The 26,106-nt window shown below is 36.8% G+C and overlaps 1 protein-coding gene across 4 annotated transcripts in view; it reads left to right on the forward strand.

Moving 5' to 3' along the window:
• Positions 1 to 26,106, forward strand: part of PPP1R13B (protein phosphatase 1 regulatory subunit 13B) — a 70,059-nt gene that overhangs the window by 19,671 nt on the left and 24,282 nt on the right. For all 4 annotated transcript variants that reach the window (XM_054161778.1, XM_054161779.1, XM_054161781.1 and 1 more), the window contains exons 2-4: positions 5,788 to 5,935; positions 13,367 to 13,486; positions 14,523 to 14,590. In XM_054161778.1, coding sequence (XP_054017753.1) covers positions 5,788 to 5,935; positions 13,367 to 13,486; positions 14,523 to 14,590 — 336 coding nt within the window. The remainder of the gene's footprint in view (positions 1 to 5,787; positions 5,936 to 13,366; positions 13,487 to 14,522; positions 14,591 to 26,106) is intronic.

The following is a 26,106-nucleotide window of genomic DNA, read 5'->3' on the forward strand; positions in this document are numbered from 1 at the left end:
GATAGCACAAAGGAAAACATTAATTAGTTTTATTTTCTTGGATTTTTTTTCTTAACCTTTTTTTTCTCTGCTTGAATTATCTTACATCTAATCTTTCACAGATGTGATTTTTCTAAATTACTTTGTTGTTGTGGACATGGAGTAGGTTATTTGTAGGAAAAGTAATGAATGTCTCATCCATTTTTGCCAGGAACCCTGGTTTCATTGGAAATGTGGGGTTTAGTTAAAAATTGGTTACATGTAAGGCAAAAAGCTGTCCAAATAATTTACCACCTTCATCCTCAGGACTGGCTGTTTCTCTTTTTCTAATTGAATATGTAACTAGTACTATAAGAAAATAATCTGGAACTTGTTTTAAATTCTAATGTTTCAACATGTCTTGATACAGTACTTGTCTGATTGCTTAAATAATTCAATGTTCTGGGAGTAGGGAGTCCAGGGTACATGGACTGTGTTATGGTATTTACAACATTTATTGTGTCAGCTGTCGGAGTTATTACATTAATTTGAGCATAAGGCAATGGAGGTGTGGGTGTATAATTTATTCTCAAGCATCAGTGTTTCTGGTCTTGGTAGCATGAGATAATAGTTTGGTAAGATTCATTTTTTATCTCACATATACATTGTTAATGAGGACCTAACTAATTGCATACTTGTTCTTTTTAATTTGGGATGTTGGCTGAAGATAAAAAAGTAGTGGTGGTGGGGTTATTGGTTGGTGGATTTTTTTGGTGTGTGTTTGTTTTTGTTTTTTCCAATAAGATTGTAGAAAAATGATAAGGAAAAGACCTCAGGAGTTGGAGTTTTAGCATTCTAGGCTATTTAATAAGAAACAACATGCATAGCTGTCATCTTCTGTTTTCATGGTGGTGGTCTAGTTAGGCAGAGAAGATTTGCATAGAGTACTGATTCTGAGATTGTCCTAGAAGAAGGTCATCTGAAAGCTGAGAAATAAGTGAGATGACAAGAGTAGTTTTGAAGGCAGGTTGTGATGTTGGATATAGCTTAGCTACAGGTTGTAAGGAGGTTAAAAACAAGAGTAAGAAGAAATGAGATTTCATGAAGGTGGATATTCATGGAGGTTTGGTAGCAGAAGCAGTAAAGAGGAACAGAGAGGTAACATTCATTTGTGGGTTGAGAACAATGAGGGAAATGTAAGATTTGGAGCTTCGTACTCATTGTGGAAAAATTACATGATTTAGAAGCCCTGAGGTGACTTATTCATGAATGTTAGGTTGAACTTGTTGTATAACATTGTGTCCAAGTATTAAAAGTTTGGAATGATTGAACTGAGAGTTTATCAAAAGAAATACTACAGTGGTTATGATCTTACTCTTTATACAACTGTTCCTATTTAGGAATCCAATTTAAAAGAGAAACCAAAGGGTTTATCAGTTCTCCTGTGTCCTAATGTTTGCTGAGAATGTTTTTCATAAAGCAAATTTACTTCAGTGGGTGTAGTATATATTTAATGTACATCTTTCACTTGTATTCTTCAGGAGCAGATTTCCAGGCTTTATCAATGCTTCTTTCTAGTTTATCACTATGAAATACCTCTTACTTCCCCATCACAAATAGGGACAGCTATGACACTGACTTGGAAAATTGAATTTATATGACAATATATTAATAATGCTCAGTATTTTGAATCTTCTTCTGTATGTTTCAGACCATTTCACAGCACATTGTTTCAGCTCCTCTGGTATTACTCAGGCAATCTGTTAAAAATAAATCCTTATTTAACCTAGTTTGCATGATGAGTAGTATGACAATAATTGGCTACAGCACCTTGCCCTCCTTATTAGTGAGATACATTTCTTTGGGCTGTTTTGCAGGTGATGTTGTGAGTGACACCCAGCTTTGGAGAAGACAATACTGGTATGCTCTCAGTTGAGAGTAGAAAGTGATATAGTTGAGTTACCTCAGATTTTGACTGGGTCTTGCAAAGGGGACTGAGTTTATATAGTGGTTGAGGTCTGAATTTATGGAGATTTGACTGATATATATGGGATAACTCACGCTTCCAAAGCTTTTCTTTCCTTTTCAGCCTGTTTGCAGATGTGAACAGATAATCTTGAATACAAGAAACAAGTTTCCTGGGCCAGTGTTGTCTTAACAGCAATAAAAAAATAGCAACTTGGGAACCTTGTAGTACTAACTGCATGGTGTTAAGCTGCTCCATTTATCCTTTCATAACAAGATAACAGGTCTTTTAGACAAATTATAGAGTTGGTATGTATCCTGTTATGACCTCAGTAAAGCCAGGGTCTCTTGATATTCTTATAAGGTTTGGGAAACTTGAGTTTTATTTCAAAATTGCTATCAGTTGTTATGGGGAAACTATTTAGAATACTGACATGATAACTCTGTCAGACTGGTGGTGTTTAACTTGCTCAGTTTACTTGATGGGTGGAGTCTAATGGCATGAGATTTAACAAATCTAAGTGCTGGGTTTTACACATTGGCCACAACAACCCCATGCAGTGCTACAGGCTGGGGTCAGAGTGGCTGGAGAGTGGCCTAGCAGAAAAGGACCTGGGGTACTGGTTGATAGTAGGCTGAACATGAGCCAGCAGTGTGCCCAGGTGTCCAAGAAGGCCAATAGCATCTTGGCCTGCATCAGGAATAGTGTGGCCAGCAGGAGCAGGGAGGTCATTCTGCCCCTGTACTCAGCACTGGTTAGGTCACACCTTGAGTCCTGTGTCCAGTTCTGGGCCCCTCAGATTAGGAAAGATGTTAACTTGCTGGAATATGTCCAGAAAAGAGCAACAAAGCTGGTGAGGTGTTTGGAGCACAAGCCCTATAAGGAGAGGCTGAGGGAGCTGGAGTTGCTTAGCCTGGAGTAGAGGAGGCTCAGGGCAGACCTTCTTGCTGTCTACAACTCCCTGAAGGGAGGTTGTGGCCAGGTGGGGGTTGGTTGCTTCTTCCAGGCAGCCAGCACCAGAACAAGAGGAAACAGTCTCAAGCTGCACCAGGGGAGGTTTAGGCTGGACGTTGGGAAGAAGTTCTTCATAGAAAGAGCGATTGCCCATTAGGATGGGCTGTCCAGGGAGGTGGTGGAGTCACTCCATCACTGGAGGTGTTTAAGAGGAGACTGGATAAGGCACTTGGTTCCATGGTTTAGTTGATTAGATTGTGTTGGGTGATAGGTTGGACTTGATTATCTCAAAGGTCTTTTCTATCCTGGTTTATTCTATTCTGTTCTGTTCTATTCTATTCTATTTATTCTGTATTCCTTAAATTTAACTGCAGAGGGAGAACAAAAGGAAGGAAGAAAAAAATATTTTCTGGCTGGAACTAGTGGATTTAAATACTGTCAAAGAAAGCTTTGTCTAGACTAAGAAACTTCTTGCAAAGAGAATCCTGGATTTCTGATTTGGATGGTTCAAGGAAGTGGTGGAATTTCCATCATGAAAGGCTTTTCATAACAGGTTAAACAAGCATCTCTGCAGAGTAGTGTATGTATAGTTAATCCTGCCTGAGGCCAAGAGACTTCATTAGATGACCTCTTAAGGTTTCTGTTGTTTTATGTTCATATATGACTCTTCTTTCTTAAGTTTAAGGTCAAATTCCACTACTAGATTCCACATTGGGTATTTATTCTGTAAAGGATTCCACAGCCACTGAATATCAAGGCTGAATCTTTTACAAGGGAATAATGACATTATGAGCTGTTTACAGCAGGTGGTTACAGGCACTTTCAGTATTATCTGTAGCTGCATTATGTGGCTTCCTCCTAGCTTCTACTGTAGCTTTTACTGCAGCTTCTTTTAATGCTGCTGTTGGAAAAATGTAGTGAATTCTAGTGTATTTACAGTCCTGGACGACTGCTTGTTGTGTTGAAGTGTAGGTATTTGAAAACTGAAGGACACAGTGTATAAACTTGGCAGACTGAGAGAGAGTAGAAACTTTGACTAAAAGAAGTCTGGAGGACTGATGAGGAGACCCAGCACCTGAAGCCTTTGCTTTCTTGGAATTTGTCATGTGCCTGCTTCTAAAGGAGATAGACTGCACTTGTTCAGTGTCTAGCTGTTAGTAATGCACATCTCCAGCTTGGCACATCTGTATGTCCCATATATAAAAGTATGATGAATGGTTGCAAGAATTCCTTATGTAATTGAAGCACAACCTTGTTAAAGAGGAGAGTGCTCATTTAATGAAGAGCTTTTAAATAATTAGCTTGAATCTTTATGGTTAAGTATGTGATGACACATTTTATTTACTGCAAAGATCTGAAAGAACTTTGTTTGCAGACAAAATGACTGATTTTTTCCTATTCTCTAGGGACATCTATTATTGTGGTATCTTTGTCCTTTAAAGATCACATTCTCTCTGTTTGGTCCCCATGAGTGTACAGAATACTATTGTGGCTACAGATGGGAAATTAGAGTGCAGAGAGAGTTGTTAAAAGTATGTTTAATTTTAAGCAGGAGCTTAAGGTCAAGTATCTTTCAGAGGATTTTGTGTAACATAGAAATACTTGTGTTTGAATGCAACCTTTTTTGTTTCATCACCAGAGTCACTCATGAAAAAAAAATGTTATTTCAACATCATTGTATTAGGAGTTTGTTCCTTGGCAGAATGTTTTTTTTGTCTTTCCTTCTTAAAAGCCCCTCAGCTACTGTGTGCTTCCAGCTTTTGCAGTAATTTGCATGAGGACCTACAGAACAAAGCTATTGAGGATACTGTGTAAAGTAGAGGCCCGTGATAGGGGGAATGTAGCAAATGAACATATTATTAATGATCACATAGTATGTATGCACCAAGGGTGTTAGGCTGGGTTAAGCTAATATACACAGTTTTTTGAGTGTTTAACTTTGCAGCAAGTTACACCTGCTAGCATGAAGAGGGATGGGAATGTCTCTGGGTATCTATATTTGTGCACACATTTATTTAGGGTGGAGAAAGGAATTTGAACAGAAGTTTACATTGACCCAGATTAGCAGTAGCTCTTAGTGCTAGGCTTTTTCCTTTACAGATTTCATCCCACTTTTTCATCTATTTCCCTTAATGTCAAGTCATCTTGAATGTTGTTAAGGGGGGAGGAGGGGACGGAAAGTTATTTTCAGTTTTGTGGCTGCTTTCCAACTGGAATAGCTGGGAGCAGTTACTAGAGAAAAAGTAATCTTTTGATGTTATAATTCTGAGTGAAGAGAGCACGCTTAGTACTGCTGTGGGAAGGCTGCATGTGTGATTATGGTGGGGGTAGTACGGATAGAAACGACTTTTCAGAGGGTTTTAGTTGTAGCAAGTATACTAAGCAAATGCAGTCCCTTGAAAAATATAATTTTTTTGCTTCTCTCTTTTTTTTTTTTTTTTTTTTTTTTTTTTTTAAATCTGAGATTTACCAGTTAACCAAATGCTTACAATTCAACCAAATGTAACTAACTGTGTCTTCAGGCTATTTGCCAAAATGACAGTCATCCTGCAAAGGGTTGCCTACCTGTAAAGCTTCAGGTTACTTTGCCAAAGTATTTATCTGTAACATTTAAATGCTATAATTTCAGGCATCAAACACAAAATTTGTTCCTTCCATCCTAGTATTATTTTCAGACAGAACTAAACCACTTCAAGTGTTGTTTTTTTAAAGTCAATTCAATGCACTGTCAAGAAAATTCCACACAAAAGACTAAACTTTGGCAAAGTTACAAGGAACTGAAAACTACTTTGACGGGTTGTGGTAACAAACCATAAACATATGTTTCCATTTTCAGGGGGATTATGAATCTTACCCATAATTTTATTCTTGCCATTTTAAAAAATATTCTGTTTTTTTTTTCCTTTTAGATGATATTAACTGTGTTTCTGAGCAACAATGAACAGATTCTGACAGAAGTTCCAATTACACCAGAAACGACCTGTCGTGATGTAGTAGAGTTCTGCAAAGAGCCTGGAGAAGGAAGCTGCCATCTGGCTGAAGTATGGCGTGGAAATGGTAAGTAAAATCTTCAGTAGAAATTGATTTAAATATATGTACAAATGATAGAAATGGTAAGACTGACTTTTCAATATTAATGATTTCAAATTGTACTTTTTTTTTTCCTAGCAAACTGTTATGCAAAGCATGGCAATTCAGTATCTGTAGAGATGAATGCAATTCTTGACTCTTTTTTTTTTTTTTTTTCCTTCTCTGTTTTCTTCCTCATCCTGGAGTTTTTGGTAAAATGCTCCTTTAATATGTTACTAGCTTCTAGTTCACTTTTTTAAATTGCATAAACCACATATTCAGTATCCTCATTTTAAAGGAAAGGAAAAAATGGGGGGAAGAAAAGGTGGGGAAGAGGATATTTTCACTTCTAGAAGCAGCATATTTAAATGAAAGTATGGAATCTTGGTGATATTTTTCTTACAGTCAGTGGGTACAAACCACAACCTTAATTCTTTCCAATCTTATTTCATCACTCTTGGGCATGTGAATACAACCTGGAATTTAAGAATGAGAATACAAATTTTTTCTTTCCATATCATGAATAGCAGACGTTCTGCAGACAGAATTGTGCCAGAATTTGACACAGTATCTCCAGCTTCTTCATGAACATTTCCTTTCAAAGATATGTCAAGCTCCCTTGGGGCAAGTGGTAGTGCCCATATCCTATTTGTGTTGCAATTTCACACAATAATGGAGTGGGCAGTTCTTTCAGGAAATGACAAAACAGCCCTATTATAAATTCTGGTTTTAGACAGATTCTTGGGTTTGCGTGTAGTACAAGCCCCCAGGTTATAATTCATCAACGTATAGATGTGAGTAGAATTGGTAGACAGGTGAGAATAACAGGCAAGTTCTTATCCCTCAGTTACTAAAATCACCCCTGTTTAAGCTGCTTGTGTAACCTGTTTTGTTTAGTGACTGATAAGGTCATAACTTGATGTTGAATTCTTACATTTTTCATAGAGGGGTGTTGTGGTTTGACCCCAGCTGGCAGCTAAGCACTACACAGCTGCTTGCTCCCCCTGCTTTTGGACAAACACATTTGTCCAGATGCTTTGCAGCTTTTGAGTGTTAGCAATCTAGACTGTTTTCCTCCTGGGGGAACTACTCATTCTCTTTTCTAAACTTTTCTAAGACTGTAAGGGGAAAATGTGCCTTGAGGTAATTCCCTAATTGGGTGGGAGCTCAGAGTTTAGGCAGTAGTGAGAGAGGGAGATGTTAAGCATGTCTGCAGTTTCTAGGAACACAAGATCAGTTCATGCTTAGTTAGAAACTGTCTTTCAGAATAAAACTTGCAGGGTTAAAACTTTATTAAATTGGAACTTATATTACAGAGAGTCTGTGATGCCAAGTGCATCACAGAAATTTCTAAAATGGGTCTGCAGCTTGCATTTAACAGCATTCAAATATCCTTAATGTTTTCCAGTCACTTGTTTGTGAAGGTGTAACATAGATGGCCTTACTTGTTATTCTGCTTTCATGATACTGTGAGGGTGAACCTCTTAAAAAATGCAGAGAATGTTGTCAATTAGCTTCAAAGAGTGACTGGAAACTGGGACGGTGATCCACAGCATCTTTCTGGGACACTTAAACCTTGCAACCCTGGCAAGTGCAAGCACATGTTTTCTGTAATAACTTACAAGATTGAAAAAGTATTTTATCTAAAGCTTAAAGTTTCTATAAAGTGGGAAATAAAACTTACCCAGAAAGCAGGGATGGAGAGACTAAGGCTAAATTTTGGGTACCTACCCTGTGAACCATGTGTCTTTAATCCCATTATTGTCAATGGAGATCTGGATATTAACGTGAATAAAAGACAGAGATCACTGATTTCAGCTAGTTATCTATTTGATTTTGAGCATTGGAGCTCACGCAGTTTTCTGAAATAGACATCTATGTGCAGATAGCTAAGTTTAGGAGCAGAACTCTGCCCAAAGCTTCTACCTGTTGAATGGGCTTGTCAAACTTCAAAGATGTGCTTGTGGCTCCCAAGTTTGTTTTGTTGTTTGTTTGGATTTTTTTAAACTTGCATGAAGAAACTTTCACATATCTAGCTTCCCTGCTGAATACTCAAGGTGATAACCACATAGACCTATTCCATACAAAGTGTGGAACCACAGAGAATGAAAAGCAAAAATTACACACTTGTGCATGTTTCTGGATTTTTCAGGATCTTCTACATACTGGTTTTAAAGTGTCTCTGGCTGGAATTTCAGCACAAGCATTTTGTTTGTTATCCTTAAATGTAAGATATTGTTAAATGCAAGATCTGCATGGTGGTGGCCTCAACTACTTTCCCTAAAGTCTGTTGTACAGGAATTTCTCAGTGAAACAACCTGACTTTTTTTTTTTTTAACAGGAATAAATATGACATATTTTTTGTCAGCTACTCTCAAGGGCTACACTGAACTCTTCCCCTGAAGTTCTCAAAAATAGTTTTGCCTGGAGCAGAATAGAATAGAATAGAATTAACCAGGTTGGAAGAGACCTTTGAGATCATCGAGTCCAACCTATCATTCAACACTATCTAATCAACTAAAACCATGGCACCAAGCACCCCATCCAGTCTCTTCCTAAACACCTCCAGTGATGGTGTGACTCCACCACCTCCTTGGGCAGCCCATCCCAATGGGCAGTCGCTCTTTCTGTGAAGAACTTCCTAACAACTAGCCTAAACCTCCCCTGGCGCAGCTTGAGACTTTGTCCTCTTGTTCCTGTGCTGGTTGCTTGGGAGAAGAGACCAACCCCCACCTGGCTACAACCTCCCTTCAGGTAGTTGTAGTCAGCAAGAAGGTCTGCCCTGAGCCTCCTCTTCTCCAGGCTAAGCAACTCCAGCTCCCTCAGCCTCCTCATAGGGCTTGTGCTCCAAACCCCTCCCCAGCTTTGTTGCCCTTCTCTGGACACATTCCAGCAACTCAACATCTTTCCTAATCTGAGGGGCCCAGAACTGGACACAGGACTCAAGGTGTGGCCTAACCAGTGCTGAGTACAGGGGCAGAATGACCTCCCTACTCCTGCTGGCCACAGAGATCTGGTGTAGTAAAGAAGAGTCCAAACAGTTAAATGCAACAGTTACAACAATAGCCAACTTAAATTATGGTTGAGTGGGAAGTGTGAAGCATTCACAATGAAACTATGACAAGTTGTGCCAGTGGAAAAGTTCTGTGGGTTTTTTTTCTCTCCCATTGCACTCTCTGACCCATAAGCCCTTATCCTTATGAGATGTCTACAAATGTTCTTTCAGAGGACGTTTGGGAAAGTAAAGTTCAAAACTAATACAGACTATCACGGGTTGAACAAACACTCCAGGTTTTGTCACAGACCATAAGTGGTCTATTTTCTTTGTAGTCTAGCCGTGTTGCACAGATGACAAATCAGAGATCTCTGTCCTCTTGTGAAGGTCCCTAACTCCTCTGTCCTACAGGTAGCCACAGCCTCTTAGGTAGCCCAAATGAATAATAGTTTTACTCAAATTCAGAGCAATGAGGCTTGTAAATTGTAGTTTTATCATCGGGGACAAAACCCCTGAAAATTCCTGTACCCAAAATCTTCCCCATTTTCTGAACTATATCAATCTAACAAAATAATGCCTCTTCTAATAATCTTCCTCTTCTGACCATGTATGTATAAATAAATGAGAAATACTTAATTTTATTTTTAGAAGGTGACAGAGGGCATTTGTCTTCTAGAAAAATGTTACTAAAATCCATGGAAATTTGGCTCAAAAAATTATATAGGCTTTCTAGAGTTCAGAGGATTATAATATCTTAGCAATTGGGAAAAGGTGTGCATTTGTTTTTTATGTTAGCTTTTCTTTGCTTTTGTGTGGCAAAAAAAGGGTTGAGAAGCTTCCCAAGACTTGTAAAACACTTTTGGTGGGGTTTGTACTAGAGTTAAAAAACTCATTCTTCTCAGAGCTGCGTGACATAAGCATTTGGTTTATTTGCATTTGATTTTTATATTCCATTCTCTGTTCCTGCTTCTTTTCTGTTTCTTGAGATGCACAATAGTTGAAAAAGTCAATAGCATTTACGCCTGGTATGTGAGTACATTTTGCAGCACCTTGTACTTTGTCAAGTTGAAGCTTCCTCTTTTTGCACAGATTTTTCATGCTACAAGTGAGGGAGAAAAAAGAAAAGGGGAAAAAAAAAACCTAAACCAAAAACTACACAGAATAGTCTTTCATTCCCCAGCTATTGCAAAAGCAGTTCTTAAGGAGGTCAAAAGACAGGTGTGATGCCAGGAACTCCAAAAGAGAATGGATTTCAATCTGTAAATCCACCCAGTACTCAATTAACTTCATTTACATCTGGCATGCCCTTCAGCAGTTGGTATTGGTGTTCCTGAATTTAGTCTTAACATAGAGGCGAGTGACTGTGAAAGAAATAATTGTTTACTACAAGTGTACTATTGCAAACCTGAGGGGGATAAGTCTCATTTCTGATCTTGAAGGGAACTCCCTCATTATGGAGATAATCCATTACTTTGTGTTCTGGTTTCATGTATAGCAGACACTAACATGTTTATTACAAATAGCAGGACAGTTGTAATCAGGATAAAAGCAGATTATGAAGTCTGAAGTTTACATTGTTTTAAATAGTGGATCCACGGTTCCAACAGAGAGGATTTTGCAATTCTCTTCTAAAACATTGATACAGTATCTGTGGTTTAGTCTTTCAGGGTCTTTCAGTCATTTCAGAATACTTTAAAACTAGCTCATCCTCAAAACTTTTCCTTAAAAGTAAAGGTGTCAAGCTTAATTCTCAAAAGTCTTTCAGAATTTTCATCCAACTTTAAATCTAAGGCAGTTTTTGCAATTAATGATGGATATGTGCATATATCATGGTTTTACACTTAGTTATTAATGAAAAATAAGAACTCTAGATAATTTTGAATGTGTTGTTAAGGTATAGGGGTCTAGTCTGTTGGCTATTACTCTGCTCCCATTCTCCTATTTCATCTTCTCTTCATTCTCTTCTATTTAAACTTTAAAATTAGTGTTTGGAATACTGTTGTCAAAACAATCATTGACAAATAGGCCTGAAGCTATGACTACTGGGAAAAGTTTAACTGCAGGTTTTGTTTGCTTTGGGTTTGATTCTTAAAGAGTTAGTATTTCCAGAAAATATCCCGTTATGCTTTCTTAACTTACAGCAAACGTAAGATTCTGTTTTCTTCCTGCAGTTTTTCTGGATTTGAAGGATACAAACTGAAGGAAGGAGTGGGGACTTCTATTCTCATAATGAATTGTGTCAAATATTAATTTCCATTTTCTCTTGCTCTTTCTTTTCTGCATTTGGTTCATGTGGTTCATGCAGTGAATTGTCATTCTTCTGTTCTCAGTTTTGGTGATGATGATGTTGCTGTTACTATTTTAACCTGTTTTCTGTCTAATTTAGGGCAGCATATCCCAAACTGTTTTTTGTGGAAGACTTGCTAAAGCAGTAGGAAATCTTTCCTGTTTCTCTCTATGATCATGTCTGAAAAATATTAGCCTTGGTTCTTCAAGGTACATTATGTAAATGAAATCTTTGATTTTTTTTTTCTTTTTTTTCCCCTGACTCCTAAGATCAGGGCCTTACTTTTAATGGGAGACCAGCCTAACCAGGAGCAATGCTGTAGCCACTCCTCACCATTCCAGGTTTAGCCCAACCCTGTTCAGACATCCAGTTTCTTGGTACTTTGTTATGAAGCTTCAGTTCTTGCTAGGCTTACCTTTTTTTATTTGGGAAAAATCCCTAAAGATTCTTATCTTCTGTGTCCTAAAGTCTCTGAATGAAAACATTTAAGTATTTTTACACTCTATGATCTTTAGAAGACTCATGCTGCAATTTTAGTGGATATGCTTCAAAGCACTTGAAACTTTAGGAGCTGAAAAACCTGAAAATCATGTTTTTAAAATGCCTTTTCAAGCACTGAGTGGTAATAAGCCACTGACCTTACTCTTGTGTGCATAAAAACTATTGACAGTGTTTCTTGGGGTCCACTTGAGTGACAAACAGGAAAAATATATTTGGTTTTGTTTTGTGGGTTTGGGTTTTTTTCCTTTTTGTTTTGTTTTTAAGGAAGACAGATAACCAGTTAGCTGATTAATATAGTTATCTTGTGGCTTAAATGACCCTTCTCCATTGAATGCATGTTGATACAAATATGGCTGAACTGAGTTAATCTCTGTACCTTTTTGATATGACAGATTTTGACAAGATGCTTTATTGTGTTCAATGCATTGTGAATCAAGTAATGAAAAACGTGTTTTTCTTTATGTACTATAATTAAGTATCCCAAGAGTATCAAGATATGTATACATCTATATTGTTCATAATGCATATAAATTTAGATAAAATTCTTTATAGAACCTGTATTTGTGGTGTGGGTTTCCCATGCTTTCCTCAAGGTACTTGTTATATCTTGGAATCATTCTGTTTTCTCATGTCAAATAGGTTAATTACAAAATGGATAGCAAATTGTTAGTGGTGCTTTGCCTGCTGGGAGATAACTGTGGTTTGGGTTTTGAGGGCAGAATGCATTTTGCTTTTAAAAGTGAAGGCGACAAACTCTTTTTGGGTTTCCATCCATTTTGTAGTAATAGTGGTTTGACATGGTGTTGCACATAGGAAAGCTAATTAAATATCTTCTAGTATAACTTCATTCTGATTAGGAGATATCTTCTAATACCATGCTTAGGGAGATTTTCTTTAATGAGAACACTTAAAAATAAATGCAAGTATAATAATGGAAACAGTGAAAACTTTGCTTCTGAAATGTATTTTAATTTTTAAATACTAAATGTATAGGATGCATCCTCTTAGTAATAATATATTTGACCAATTTGGAAGAAATAACTACACTATGAAAATGTTTTACATTTCTTTGGGTGGGAAAAAAAGATGACGTACTGGCGTATAGAACTTACCCTTTATTTGTTGAAAGATTTGACAGTAATTCCACACATACTAGAAGTTAATGTCTCGCACAGTGTATTGGAGTGAGAACACCTGCTCACATTCTTAGGAGATGAAATGTCAATATAATTATAAGGCTTTTAGTGTGAGTGGAAAACTAGAGGATTAAATTGAATGAATTCTTTTAACAATAGAACAAACTATCCATCTTGGTGGTGATGGGGAGCAAGGGTGCAAAAATAAGTGTTAGGATAAAGAATTCCTAAATTAGGGTTTGTAAACACTGGTATTTTTTGAATAGTTTTGCACAGTGGCTATGTACTGCTGTTAGGTAGTGAGCTATGTTACTGTAATGGGCTAGCTTTTAATACAGTGCAACTGTTGTCTCTTGGTGCCTGTTTCTTTGACTTTGCATAAGATAAAATGCATTGGATCGATTTAATTGGTACTAGAAAGGATGATGATTGTTAAAGTTCTATAAAACTTCACTTAACTTAAAATAGTTGTGATAATTTTTTTGTTATTGTACTTTTAGAGCGTCCCATACCATTTGATCACATGATGTATGACCACCTACAGAAATGGGGACCACGCAGGGAAGAGGTGAAATTCTTTCTTCGTCATGAGGAATCACCAGCTGAAAGCAATGAACAGAGTAAGTGCACTTATCCTGTAGTATTGTTACCTAAGTATATTTAAAAGGTTTCTCAAGTGAGCTTGATTATCAGTTTTCAGTGAACTTTAGTACATCGATGTAATACAACTTCCTTATACCAAAACCATTTCAAACCTTCTTCAGTGGCACATTTATTCATGTTCTCAAATTCCCTTCTCTAAAGTAATTTCTACCAGTCTGAGTAATATTTTTGTAGTTAGAGTAGTTTCTATTTTCATGATACTAACCCAGAAAAGTTAGTGGGTATTAGAGGCTTACTGCATTATTTTCGTACAGATGTATTTAATGATGGTGATAATTTGCACCCTGAAAAGTTGTTGGTCTGCTTGGTTCTACAGGAAAAGTGTTTATATAAAACAGTGCCATATTAAGTGGGGCTTTCTTAAAAGACTGGAATAAGAAAAAAAGAAAGATTTCAATTCTCTGATCTAACTTGTATAGACTGTGCTTATTTGTGAAAAGACTCGAGACTCAGTCATCTCCTTTGGGCAATACAAATCTAATGAACGTTGAGAAATTTAAGATACACCTGAAGCTACAGTCTCATGTTCAAGGAAAATGTTGCTTCTAACCATTTATTCAAGGATTTTAAATTAATCATTGACCTATGGATCAATTTGTAGATTGAAGTTCTTTATAAGGCATTAGAAAAGAGCTCTCTACTACATTCATTTATAGTGTATTCAACTGAAGCTACTGCTTCTTGTGGACACAGAAGTAGGGAACTTAAGTAATCACTCTCAGTACATTACCTTTCATGCCATTGTTGCCTAAACACAATTCAGAAAACTAGAGCTGCAAGTCTGTACTTTTAAAAAAGAAAGTTTGTGAAATAAAGGCTTTATTTCTGCTGACTACATTGTGTGTAAAGAATAACCTAGTAAGAAAAAGTTGGAAGTAGAAGAATAAAAATTCACAGCTAAAAGATTTATATAAAAATTCTTGAAAACGAGATTGAAGAATGAAATTTTGTTGACAACTGAATTTTTCACTAAGAGTGATACTATGCTTTTAGGTGGACGTCAAGCCCCAAATCAGAGAAACGGCATAAATATACCTGTGGAGAAACGTACAGAGAATGGGGTATGTAATAATTTATTACCTAAAGATTTTGGACCAATTGCACTCATATATTTTGAAATTCTTGTTTTTCAAGACCTATTATGGTGGGTACTGGTGGAAAATGCATAGATCTTGATCTGTTTTGATTGACTGTTTGGTTTTGTTATAAGGTAAATAGGAGAATATGGGTTTTTCATTAACCACTCTAAATTTTCTGTCTAGAAATTAATTTATGTGATAGGAGAAGCCCCAAGAGTATTACTAAAGTCTGTGTTTTCTAACCTGCCCAACTCCGTATTACTCACCATTTGTGAAGGAAAAAACCAACATTATTCTTTCATCCTGTTATTAGCTGTCCAGACATATTTCTTGATTGATTTCTCTCACTGGTATTGATTCATGACATAACCTCATATGTTAAAACATGAGAATGTATCCATAGATTGGGATGTCTTCAGATGCTGGTACAAAAAGTTCTATACCCAGAGCCACCTCTTTATACTATTTTTATGTACCTAGTTAATTTCTACACTATTTTTTTTTTCATTAAAATATTACTAGGTTTCTAATTTAAAATACATATTGCATTACATAGCCAACTTGTTTGGTGGCTTTCAGTGAATCCTGGCTTGAACATTCTCTTTTACAAGAAAATATGATATTTCTCTTTCAAAACCACAATGGATTAAAAATCTACTCCTGAGTTGAAAGTTAATTTACTTTCTTCTCTCTCTTCCTATCCTCAGTGCTAATGAAAGACTCTACAGAGCATATTATGGTCTCTTTTGCTCTGAGCTGTTCTGCTGCCTTTACTGAGACACTACAGCTATGGCTATATTAAAATATTTTAAAATGTCCAAAGATTTGGGCTCACCACTTCATAGTTGTATTGTCTCTGTGAAGCACTGACAGTTTCCAGATATCTATTGTTTGATAATTGACATCTAAAATTCACATGCAGGCACAAAAAAATAGGCAGCAACGAAGTTGTTCAGTCAGTTTTCAGCTCTTGGCAAATTGTTTTGAGTATGGCATGTGGGCCTAGTGGAGGCAAGTTTTTCACTATTCAAAACAGTTAATCATGTATTGCTTTCTACGTTCCTTTTCTGTAGAGAGCACTAGCTGATATCCACTGCTGCATGGATCCGTTTATCCTGCTTCTATTGTCATATTGACAATGTAGTGAGATCATAGTGCTATAATGTGCTAAGGGAACATAACTCTTTCATGACCTCCACTGATCTATTCCTCCATGTAAGTCATAGCACATACGCTTCATGTGAGATATTATCTTTGGAAATTAGGACTGGTGTGTGCACTATGGCTTTACAGCCTCACTTCTTGGCAGCACTAAAGTTTATGATAGCATGTTTCCTATTTAGGTCAAATTGCTATCAGTTTTTATGAGTAAAGCTCAGACATGGTAACTTGATAACTTTGTGACAGTCAGTATAATTTTTTTAAAGCATCAAATATTTGGTCACAAAAATAAATTTATTAGGGAACTGATAACTTAGATGGATATTTATCAGGTTTAGGAAATTATTAAAACACAAGAAAGACTAAAACCCAATGGGTTTATAGTAGTGTAAACTGTGGTGGGTTTTATTCAAAAAAGATGCAAATTAGGTTTTGAAAGTATGTAAAAATAAGATTTTTTAAATTTTTTTTTTAAATTATTTTTTTCAGTTGTGCCAAGTTTTAAATCAGAGGGGGAGGGGTAAATAGAGGTGGCTTCAGGATCAAGGATTTAATCAGCTTACACTTACGTAATGCATTAGGCTTATTCATTGTTACTGGCATGCTGAATGTTAGACTAGCCCTAAAATAATGCAAACCAATGGAACATTGAAGACAGTTCAAAGCTTACCAAATATTCTGCATTCAGGTATAGTTTTATTATTTGTACTTCTTTAATGATTAAATAATTGATTTTTACTTAATATCTGGATAGAGCTGAAAGTGACAGGCATAGAAAACGTTAAGATGAATGTTTGATTTAATGTTTGCATCAGTAGTCTTGGAAAAGTTGGCTAATCTGGAATTCAATTTGGATAATTTATTAATTGGCATTTTGTTGTATGCAGTAAGACCTTTCTGTTCTTTGAAACATACATGCTTGATCAGCAATTATTTAAACAATTATTAGCTTGAAATCACATTATAGAAATGCTTACATTTCATTAGATGATCTTCCAAATAAAGATTTAATATTAAAAATAGAATAGATAGGTCTTCCTGTAAGTGCTCGTCTGAGAGCTTTACCTTCTGCATAACAAAGTCTAAAGGGAAAGCAGTGCGAGATTTTGTAAGTTGACAAATTCGCTTATTCCTAAGGTGGCTTTGTGGGGTTTGGGTTTTTTTAACAACTTTCATTCATAGAAGTGGAATAATGTTGTAATCACTTTCTGCCACTACCCAAAGGTATGGAGGTAAGACTTACATAATGAAACATTTCCCTTTGCCAGGGTGATTGGACCGTATCTCAAGAGGGATTCTCTTCTCTGAGAATAGCTGCCTCTTCCTCCTATTCCTTTCTCTTGCATGTGTATCTGAGACACTTAGCTTTGGACATAAGTTGTAACAAGTGAAATTCTAATTAAACGTTGGTGAAAATCTTTTGTAATGAGAGTAACCAACAGTGGAACAGACTGTCTGGAGTGTGTGGAATTTCTGTCTGGCTAAATAAAGTCCTAAGCAGTCTGAACTGCTCTGAGCAGGGCTTATTGAACCGGGTGACTTCCAGAAACCATTTGTGCCTGCATTATTTATTCTTTGATTCTGTGGTCAATGGCCATGAAACAATGGTCATATAGTGCCTGGGTCTTACTTTCTTTCAGACGTCCTATCATGATCCTTACTTCATTCCATAGAAGCAACACAATGGTCTGAAAACAGAGACAGAACAAATACAGTTGTAACCACTGGGGGTCAGTGGTAGACAGAAGAGGGACTGGAGAGCTACCCGTTGTGTTGCAGCTACCAGTCATCAATAGGAAAGGTAGATCAGACATGTACTTGAAGGAAGTCCCAGAAAGAGAAATGGCCAGATGATGATGGTTACCTAGATGAAAAGATAATCAGATAACTGAGAAATTTCTTGGGAATGAGAAATCAAGAAAGCAGGTGCAGCTGAAGAGTTAAAAAGAAGTGGGGTACAGGAACATGGTGGAAGTAAAGTGGATTGGATTGAACAGAAGCAGATGAGTATAATGAAAACAGTCTGTACATGAAGACAATACTTGTTTGCTGTAATTGCTTGATTTAAATTATTTTTCTACTCAGTAGTTTGTTTGAATAAAATGTCAGGTTGTGATCTTCTGTATGATTCTGACTTTAACTTATTTTTGCTGTTTCTAATATTAAAATTACTCCCCAATTTAGAGAGACTAATGAGATTTTTTTCCTTGATGATTTTTTTTTTTTTTTCTCCCTTGGCAGAAGCTTCTTAAGTGGAGCTTTTGCCAAGAAATATGAAGTGGAAACCAATTTTATCACCTACTGTGAAATTCGTGGTAGCTGTAGTGAAAAAGAAACTTGCATAGAAAAAGAAAACATCACCATCATCCCAAAGTGGAGAATCACACACCTGTAAAATTTCTTAGCATTGAAGCTGCAACTAATAGGTAAAGCTGAGAATCAGAGTTTTGTGCTGATTCGTTAACAAAAAATGAGCTTCTTTATTTCTAATTATTAAAGTAGATTAAATGAGGCTTTTTGCAAAAATGTTAAAATAGGAAGTCCAAGTGTTCTAGCATCAGGAGACTCTTTGGCTTTCATGCTGGGGGAATTGCTCAGGGAAATTTCATTAACAGGTAATGGTAAGCTTCTATGTGTATGTACACACAAAGGAGTTCTTAACAGTACTGACTTAGGAGAAGGGGATGGTTGCTGACAGAGAGCAGCCAGCCATCTGATGCAGTTAGTCTGTTTATTCCATTTCATCATGACAGCAGTAAAGCTACAGTGCATTTGAATTCCAGTAGTATGGCTTGTTGAATTGTAGGCTTAGAGTTTAGATAGATTTGCATGTGATGCCAAAATCCTTGAGTAGAATTGCATGTCATTCATTAGTTTTGACTATGTGATCTGTACAAGTGCAGCCAGATCAAAACGCATTGAAGTTCAAATACGCTTTTTACAATTAAGTGTTTTAAAATATATCCTAAAAAGCAACTGATAAAGAAGTTTAAAAAATGGCTGAAGGGGGAGGGTGGCTGCAAGTATACTTGCACAGGCAAAGTACTTAAAGATACTGGCTTTCAGCAAAGATACGACAAAATCTAACTGTGAGGAAAAAGGCAAACAGGCCTTCAGCAGACATTGTAACCTCGAGAGATGAGAAATACATTATATGCACTTGCTTGAAGTTTCTCATTTGAAATGTTGAAGGATGAGAGCATAGTCTGGAATAGAAGTTGTTCTTCAAACTTGAGCTGCAAATTCAATATAAGCTTGTAATTATTAAGTACATTCTGTTTGCAGCATTTAACAGTGCACTTTGATAAGGCAGTCATTCACGTAAGACATGTTTTAATCAAATCTGTTTAAAATGAACACATAACTATGTTAAGTCTTGGAAATCTAGATTCTTCCAGGAGTCTCACAGCAATGTCTAGGCAAATAATTCCATTAAAAGGTGATAAAAAGAAATTGAGGTGCAAGAAATTCTAACAGTTTTCAGAGAAAAGGTGGCAGTTTTTTTCTGAAGACCTTTTCTTGTAGGCATCCTGCAGCATTTTGACCATGTAAAAAACCTGGTGACTGCATCAGATCCAAGTTTTCCTAATTTTTTTGCTGCAACATTCCCGGCTGCTTTTGTTAAGGAGAGAAAAATTGTTATAACTGTTACTTATAGTCAAGGGTGTTTCCTTGTCTAATACATACATTCCTGAAACTGCTTTTACCTGTCAGAGAGGGGAACCTTGCTGCCCTTACAAGCAGCCTTCCCCACTGTTAGATTTCTAGTTCAAGCCTCGGGTCAATTTAATAGAGTTTGGATTCTCCTCAGACTGATACATTTCTTCATTAAGTCTGTCTGAAGCATTTTCCAGACAGCTGGCAGTGTCTTCCTCTTCAAAAAAACCAGAAAAACTAATCCAACTAAAGCACTCAAGGGAAAAAAATTAAATTAGGAAGTTAAAAAAAATTACAGTCTAAAGCTAAATTTAATGCATACAAATAGCTTTTGAATTCTTGCTGGACTAGAAATCCCAGTCTCTTCACACCTCAGTCAAAGGTAGTTATGTATGGTAATGTATACATAAGACTAATAACTAACTATGTAATCTCATGGAATAGGGAATTCGGATGGTTTTGACCTCGTACCTCACTCCTAGGCCTCTTTGCAGAATCACATAATTCTTGAATTTGCAATGTTATGAGCAGTATTCTGTGATGTGCTTTTGAATCTCAAATATACTTCAATCCATAATGGACAAGTTACATAGATACTGTTTATGAGAACAATTTGATAAGTTTCACTGTGCTTATTCTGTGATTGTTTTCCTGTCATAAGTTTAATTATGAAAGCACTAGTTTATGACTAAATTATGTCTTAGTGTCTGACCTCATATTTTTTTGAGGAGTCTAAAGATGATTCAACTAATTGGAAACAGGAGACACTCTGGAACCCACTTGAAAAAACACTGCAAAAGGAGTGTTTTCCTCCATACCATCTCATGTATTTCCATAGTTTTCAATCCATGTAACTCTGAATATCAAATATCGATCTAGGTGTCTATGGATATGAGAGAAACTTGCAGTATACAGCCACTTAGACACACTCGTAGTGCACAGGCTTTGTAGTTTTTCTGCTCTCATGAGCAAGCTACAAGGAACAACGATGTGCTTTTCTGGTCTGTAATAGCCAACAGGTGGCTCCTGTTCTGCAGAAGAGGAAATACCTGCACTCCACCATTTACTTAATATTCAGTATTCAGTATCACTAAGGTTGGAAGAGACCTCAAAGATCATCGAGTCCAACCTGTCACCACAGACCTCATGACTAGAGTAGGAAATCTACACCTTTAGAGCAATGGGGACATATCTACAGGTCTGACTTTTCCTCGAGCATAGCTTTGGAGTTTTACAGCAATATACTTAGTTGGAGATGTCCGTGGAAGGGGGGAGGATGCAAAGTCCTGTCCATTTGTTTGTTTAACCTCTAACTGTGGTACTAATTTTCGTGTATTTGTATCGTGAATATTGAGCAATACAATTCACCCTTTTCCTTAGACTTCTAAATAAATGAAGTGTTTGGAGAATTGACACTGCACATAGAGATCCTGAGTTGCTTGGCCCTTATGTAAAGGTGGAATAGTTTAGAATAAAGTACTTCAGTTGACACATGATGTTATACACATTAGCTCATAAAGTAAATGTTTCTTTAAAAGTTAATTTGTTATTTTTCATGAAGTACTGCTGTGCTTTTGCAGTCCTTGCACTGGCACTGTAAACTTCAATGTCTTTTATCACAGTTGTTTGCTTTGCATTAGTATTGTTTTTAGTTAAGCCAAGTATTTTAATACGAAGTTATTGTAAGGAAGATAGGACTTGGCTTTGCCTTTCTTTTTGTAGTTCTTTACAGGAGACAAGAGTCTAAAAATTCAGTGTGTCAGTGCAGAGTTCTAAGAGCTTAATTGTGAAAGCTTGAGAGTTGAACTGTCCCTTTAAACCCTTTTCAGTTCTGAGCAGGAGACCCTTCTAGTACTTGCAAGGCCAGCTGCTCCTTTTTAGGCTACCTTTAGAATTCTCTTTTATGTAGCTGTGTCATCTGCAGATTAGTGTTTCCACTTTTCCACACTCTGTTTTTTCTTGGGCAGTGCTGTTGTGGCCTCCTTTCTCTGACACACCTTTCCACCTTCACTGACTTGTTCATTTAGTTTCCAGTCCATCTAGCCTTTGGACACCTAGCATACCTATTTTCCACCTGCATGTTTTTTGCAGGCAAGTGAACCTTTCCATTTCTCTATTGTCAGTGCAGCTGCCTCCAGATCCAATTGTTGTTAGGTTTGTTCCCCCTCCAGTCTTCCTCAGATCAAAGTGGAGAAAATGAAAGTCCCTCTGGCTAATGTAGGAGCAAGGGAGTTGAACTTGTTTTTCTTCTCATATTCCTTCTGGATGATCTTACTATACAGCTCATACCTTTTCTTGCTTGCTAAAAATAACTCTGTTCCATGTGTCGCTGGAATATTCACTATACTGTATTTGGGCAACGTGTTCTTCAGTCTCCTTATGGAGACACACTTGACTGGATCTCTTGTGCAAGTGCACTGAATTGTGCTTGAATTAGTTTCTTGGAGCAACAAAGAGAGGGGTGAACTTGCATGTAATTTGTGAGTTTGACAAGGTAAATTACAGCTTTTTACCTTTTGGGTTTGTGGGCTTTTTTATCTTCCACAATGTCATAATTTATAGATGCATAAACAATTGTTACTGGGGTTTACTATTTTCTTTAATGTTTAATATTTAAAAATCCTTAGGTGTGTTTTTTTGGCGTGTTGCAGCCTTTGACTTGCTGCTTCCTCAATTATTCTATTGCACACATGCTTTAGCTTTATTGCTGGCTTATGTGTTCATCTTGTTGTATGCAAAGTTTTAGAAAAAGCTGAAGGATGTAGGAAAAAGCATATAGCAAACACTGGAAAGATTATTTGCATAAGATTGTGGTATCTAGTCTGACTGTAGAGTTTGCCTTTTATCTTAGTCAGTCTCTGTTAGTAAAGAAAAACTCTGTTGAATTTCAGGTGGTACTGTTTTCTGTCACTTCAAACAGTAAAATTAAATACAAAAAATAATGATTTTCCTGATCTTTTTGATACTCAGTTTTCACACTAAGTTGGTAATATTACAAAAATAACAAATGGTACTAATAATTCATGTGTTTTTTAAGCTTAATTGTCTGTGTTCTTACATTTTAAATTTAACTTGATAACTGTGAAAGAATTGTGTATTGCTCAACATTTTCCATTGAATATGAAAAGTGCAATGAATCAAGCTGATTGTAGTTGACAGCTGGCTTGATCTTGCCATGATTAGGTCTTTTACTTCTGGCAAAATCCACTAGCCTTTTCCGTTAGCTGATTGCTGATGAATGCAGAGACAAAGCTTGTCATATTGATAAAGAATTTGGGGAAACCTTTATTTCATATGGAATAAGATTTAAAAATATCCTACCTTCTATTGAGTACACTGAGCCAAAAGGTGGTGCAAGAGCTCCTAAGATATTACCAGTTACTGATTTGGCTTGTTTGCAGCAAACAGTTAAAACAATTAGCGTAGACAGAAAGTAACATAAACATGGAGTTGAAACATGTTGAAGCAACGCCAATGTTTACAGCCAATAGGCAATGCTGCAAAATAAAGATGTGCTCTCTTACAATTATGTGGGGAAAGAACAGGCAGGTAATTAATTACTTCTCAAAATTCGTTAGTTTTACTGAAGTCAATAAAGCCATGCTTAAGATTCCTCGAGGTGTTTCAAAGTGTCTGAAAGGACAAGGGAGATGGTAGTATCTTAAATGAGTTTTAGATATTACTTTCCTATATTTCAGAAGTGATTTATAAGCGGTTTATTCTATATGTAGCAGGTACTCAATGTATTCTGAAATCTATTTCTAATTTTGACAATCTATTTTAACATAGTTTGATTTTTCTGAAGTTCTGCCTTTTCTTTGCTGTTCTGTGCAAAATGAAGGACAGCCTCACTTGTGAATTTCTAAGAAAGCAATGTGGGAAACCAGGAAATCTAGAGTCTATGGCTTAACACTGAATAAACTTCAAATGTTTTATTATCAAGAGCGGCTTATTACCATCAGCAAGTTGCTAACAAAGTAGTGTTGTTTATGAGAGATCTTAAGATTTTATCAAATAGATATAATGTGTAATTTTTCAGCAAATTGTGGTACAATTGACATGTGTTTATTCTAAGAAATTTTAATGTATTTGCACAAACAAAATAACAATCTTATTATAAATGTCCAAATAAAGTTACCAGATTGCATTTGTAATGTTAATTTCATGATTATTTGATTACCAGGAGACAGCACATGCTAGGTCTATTTTCCTTTCATTCCTAGTATTCTGGGTGCCTTTTCTGGGTTTAATTATCTTGTTCATTTCCATTAAGCTAAAAAGGGAACATACTAGTGTCATTGGATTCTTTAAAATGGATTTCTGCTATCGGCATATTTCTGACCCAATTAAAAAATGCAAGGCAGAGCTGTGGGATAAAGCCATTAAACTGGAAATAACGTCATCCATGTCAAGATCAGCATAGACTCTATTTTAGTTTAAATAAACCCAGTTATTTTCTTTTGTCTTTTTTTGCAGTGTTGTATGTGTTTTCACATGGTATTTTCAAGTTGTCTTTGTTGTGCTTGGCACTAGGATGAGGTTTTATGGAAAATGTGTTCCAAAATATATTAAAATTCTTAAATTTGATGATATATATGGTTGATATGTTTGAGAAGTGTAAGAAGGTCAGAATCAGCAGTCTTCATCAGGTGTTATGTCCTGTGTTCTCTTGTAGTCCTCAGCACAGGGAGGCTACATACATTTCATATAAAACCTGTTTAATACAGATCTGGTATAATAAACTCCTGTATCTTTCTGTTTTCCTCATCACTACTGTTCTGCTGAGGACAAGTACCTAAAGTGTGGCTGGCTGTTCTCATCAGGGGCCTTTAAAGCTGTGTTACCAGCTGGGCTAGTTAAAGCATCTCCTAAATTATGTTACTTTGAATGAGGCTTCAGGGAGAAAAGTTAGACATGTCTGCTGGGCTTCTGCTGCTCATGTTCAAGTTAGCATGGGAGAATTTGCAAATCTTGTGCTGGACTAAGTGAGCAAAGCAAGACATTCCTTTCTTTCCTGCCATCACAATTTAATAGTTGTGCAGCTGGAGATGTAGCTCTTCCTTGGCTGCAAATGTGGCACAGAGGAAACTGCAGGGGTTGCCCACTTAAGGTGAAGCTCTATGTCAGAGCCCTGATCCTGGTCTGGAGTTCAGTGGCTGGGAAGCCGTCTGGTGTACCTTCTTCATTCTGGGAAGATACTCTGTATGTAATACCCTTTACTCCTTTGGTCCACATGCTTGTATACCTATTCCCAGACATGTCAGTTCTGGTTTTGTCATGTAGTTATATAGATTCATGGAGTATAACAGTTCTACAACAATGAAATCCTTTTGTGGAGGCAAGTTTTGTGTTCCCTCATTGACTCTAGGAAGGAACGGCAACTTACAATTACTGTCATTGTGGAAAACTCAGGCTTTATGTGCAGTAAAACTAGAGTATGTACTTTGCATGTTTGTGTAGGCATCATAAGCCTTCTGAGGTGCAGCTTTTCTGGCCTTTGCTATCCTCCCCTGTTAGGCTAGTGAAGACGGTGTTTTATTTTTCCCATGGCAAAATTGTGTGCTTCATTAGTTGAATCACCCATGGAGGATTTCCCTCTTACAGTTTCCTGCTTCTAATTCAGTACTCAGTTTGTCCTCAATCTGTGTATTTTTTGGAAGATTGGAGTTTTGTTTTTATGGGGGTGTTGTGTTCCCCTACCCCCGGTATCTGTAGCCTTTGATTATGCTAGTGTTTTCCCAGCTTTGATAAAGAGTAGACTTATTAATTTTTTTTCACATTTATTGTGGTAGAGGATATCATTACCTTTACCATCACAAATATTTTTTTCAAGAGAGGAGTTAGGAGAACCTCAGACGAGGACTGTTCTTTGTTTTGGTTTGTTTGGTTGGGGTTTTGTTTGTTAGGGTATTTTTTGTTTGTTTTGTTTTTAGCTAAAAAGACCATTTTGCCAAATTGTTCATTACGTGTGCCACAATTTTAGAGTAGCCGCCTATGTAAAGAATGGTGTGGCTGGGTTGCTGGTGGGGTATGTGCTGCATTATGTTCAGTAGTTGCTTTATACTGGATTGTCAGTAAATTAATGGGAGGTTGAAAGTAGTGGGATACAAGCAGAAAAACTTTCTGGGTAGCCTTTTGGATGACCAAAGTCAGAACCAGCCATTTTTTGCTCCAAGGCAGAAACTAAAACACAGATTTTCTCACTCCTCTGGAGGTGCTTGATTATTTTTTATCTAGGTTATATTGGACCTGCGTAATTGGTGGTTTAACCTCAGAATCATCTGACTGTGACAAGAGAAGGGTGGACTGAAGTACTGAAAGTAGTAAATGAGGAAGTAAGGATAGAGGTGATGGATGTGAATAATAGGAAAAATACTAGAAAATATGTGGCAAAGAGTTCATTGGCCATGATTCATTGTACAGGAACACACATAGGAGAAGGTGGAGCTTGGCCAGTTTCAGGAAGCTTGATGCACTTGAACCCTACACTTTCTAGTGCTGGGTGTTGGGAAGGGAACTCAAGAGTAGTGTGGGAGATGGGTGTGAACACCTATCTTAACAAGAAGGAAGAAATAGATAGGGTAAGTTGATGATGGTGACTCTTGCAAACCTAGAAAAAGATCCAAACAGATAGCATGCAGGAAATCAGTGGTAAGTTCTTGTACTGTTCTGGTGTTCAT

This window comes from Dryobates pubescens, chromosome 5 (genome assembly GCF_014839835.1).
Source record: "Dryobates pubescens isolate bDryPub1 chromosome 5, bDryPub1.pri, whole genome shotgun sequence".
Taxonomy (NCBI): domain Eukaryota; kingdom Metazoa; phylum Chordata; class Aves; order Piciformes; family Picidae; genus Dryobates; species Dryobates pubescens.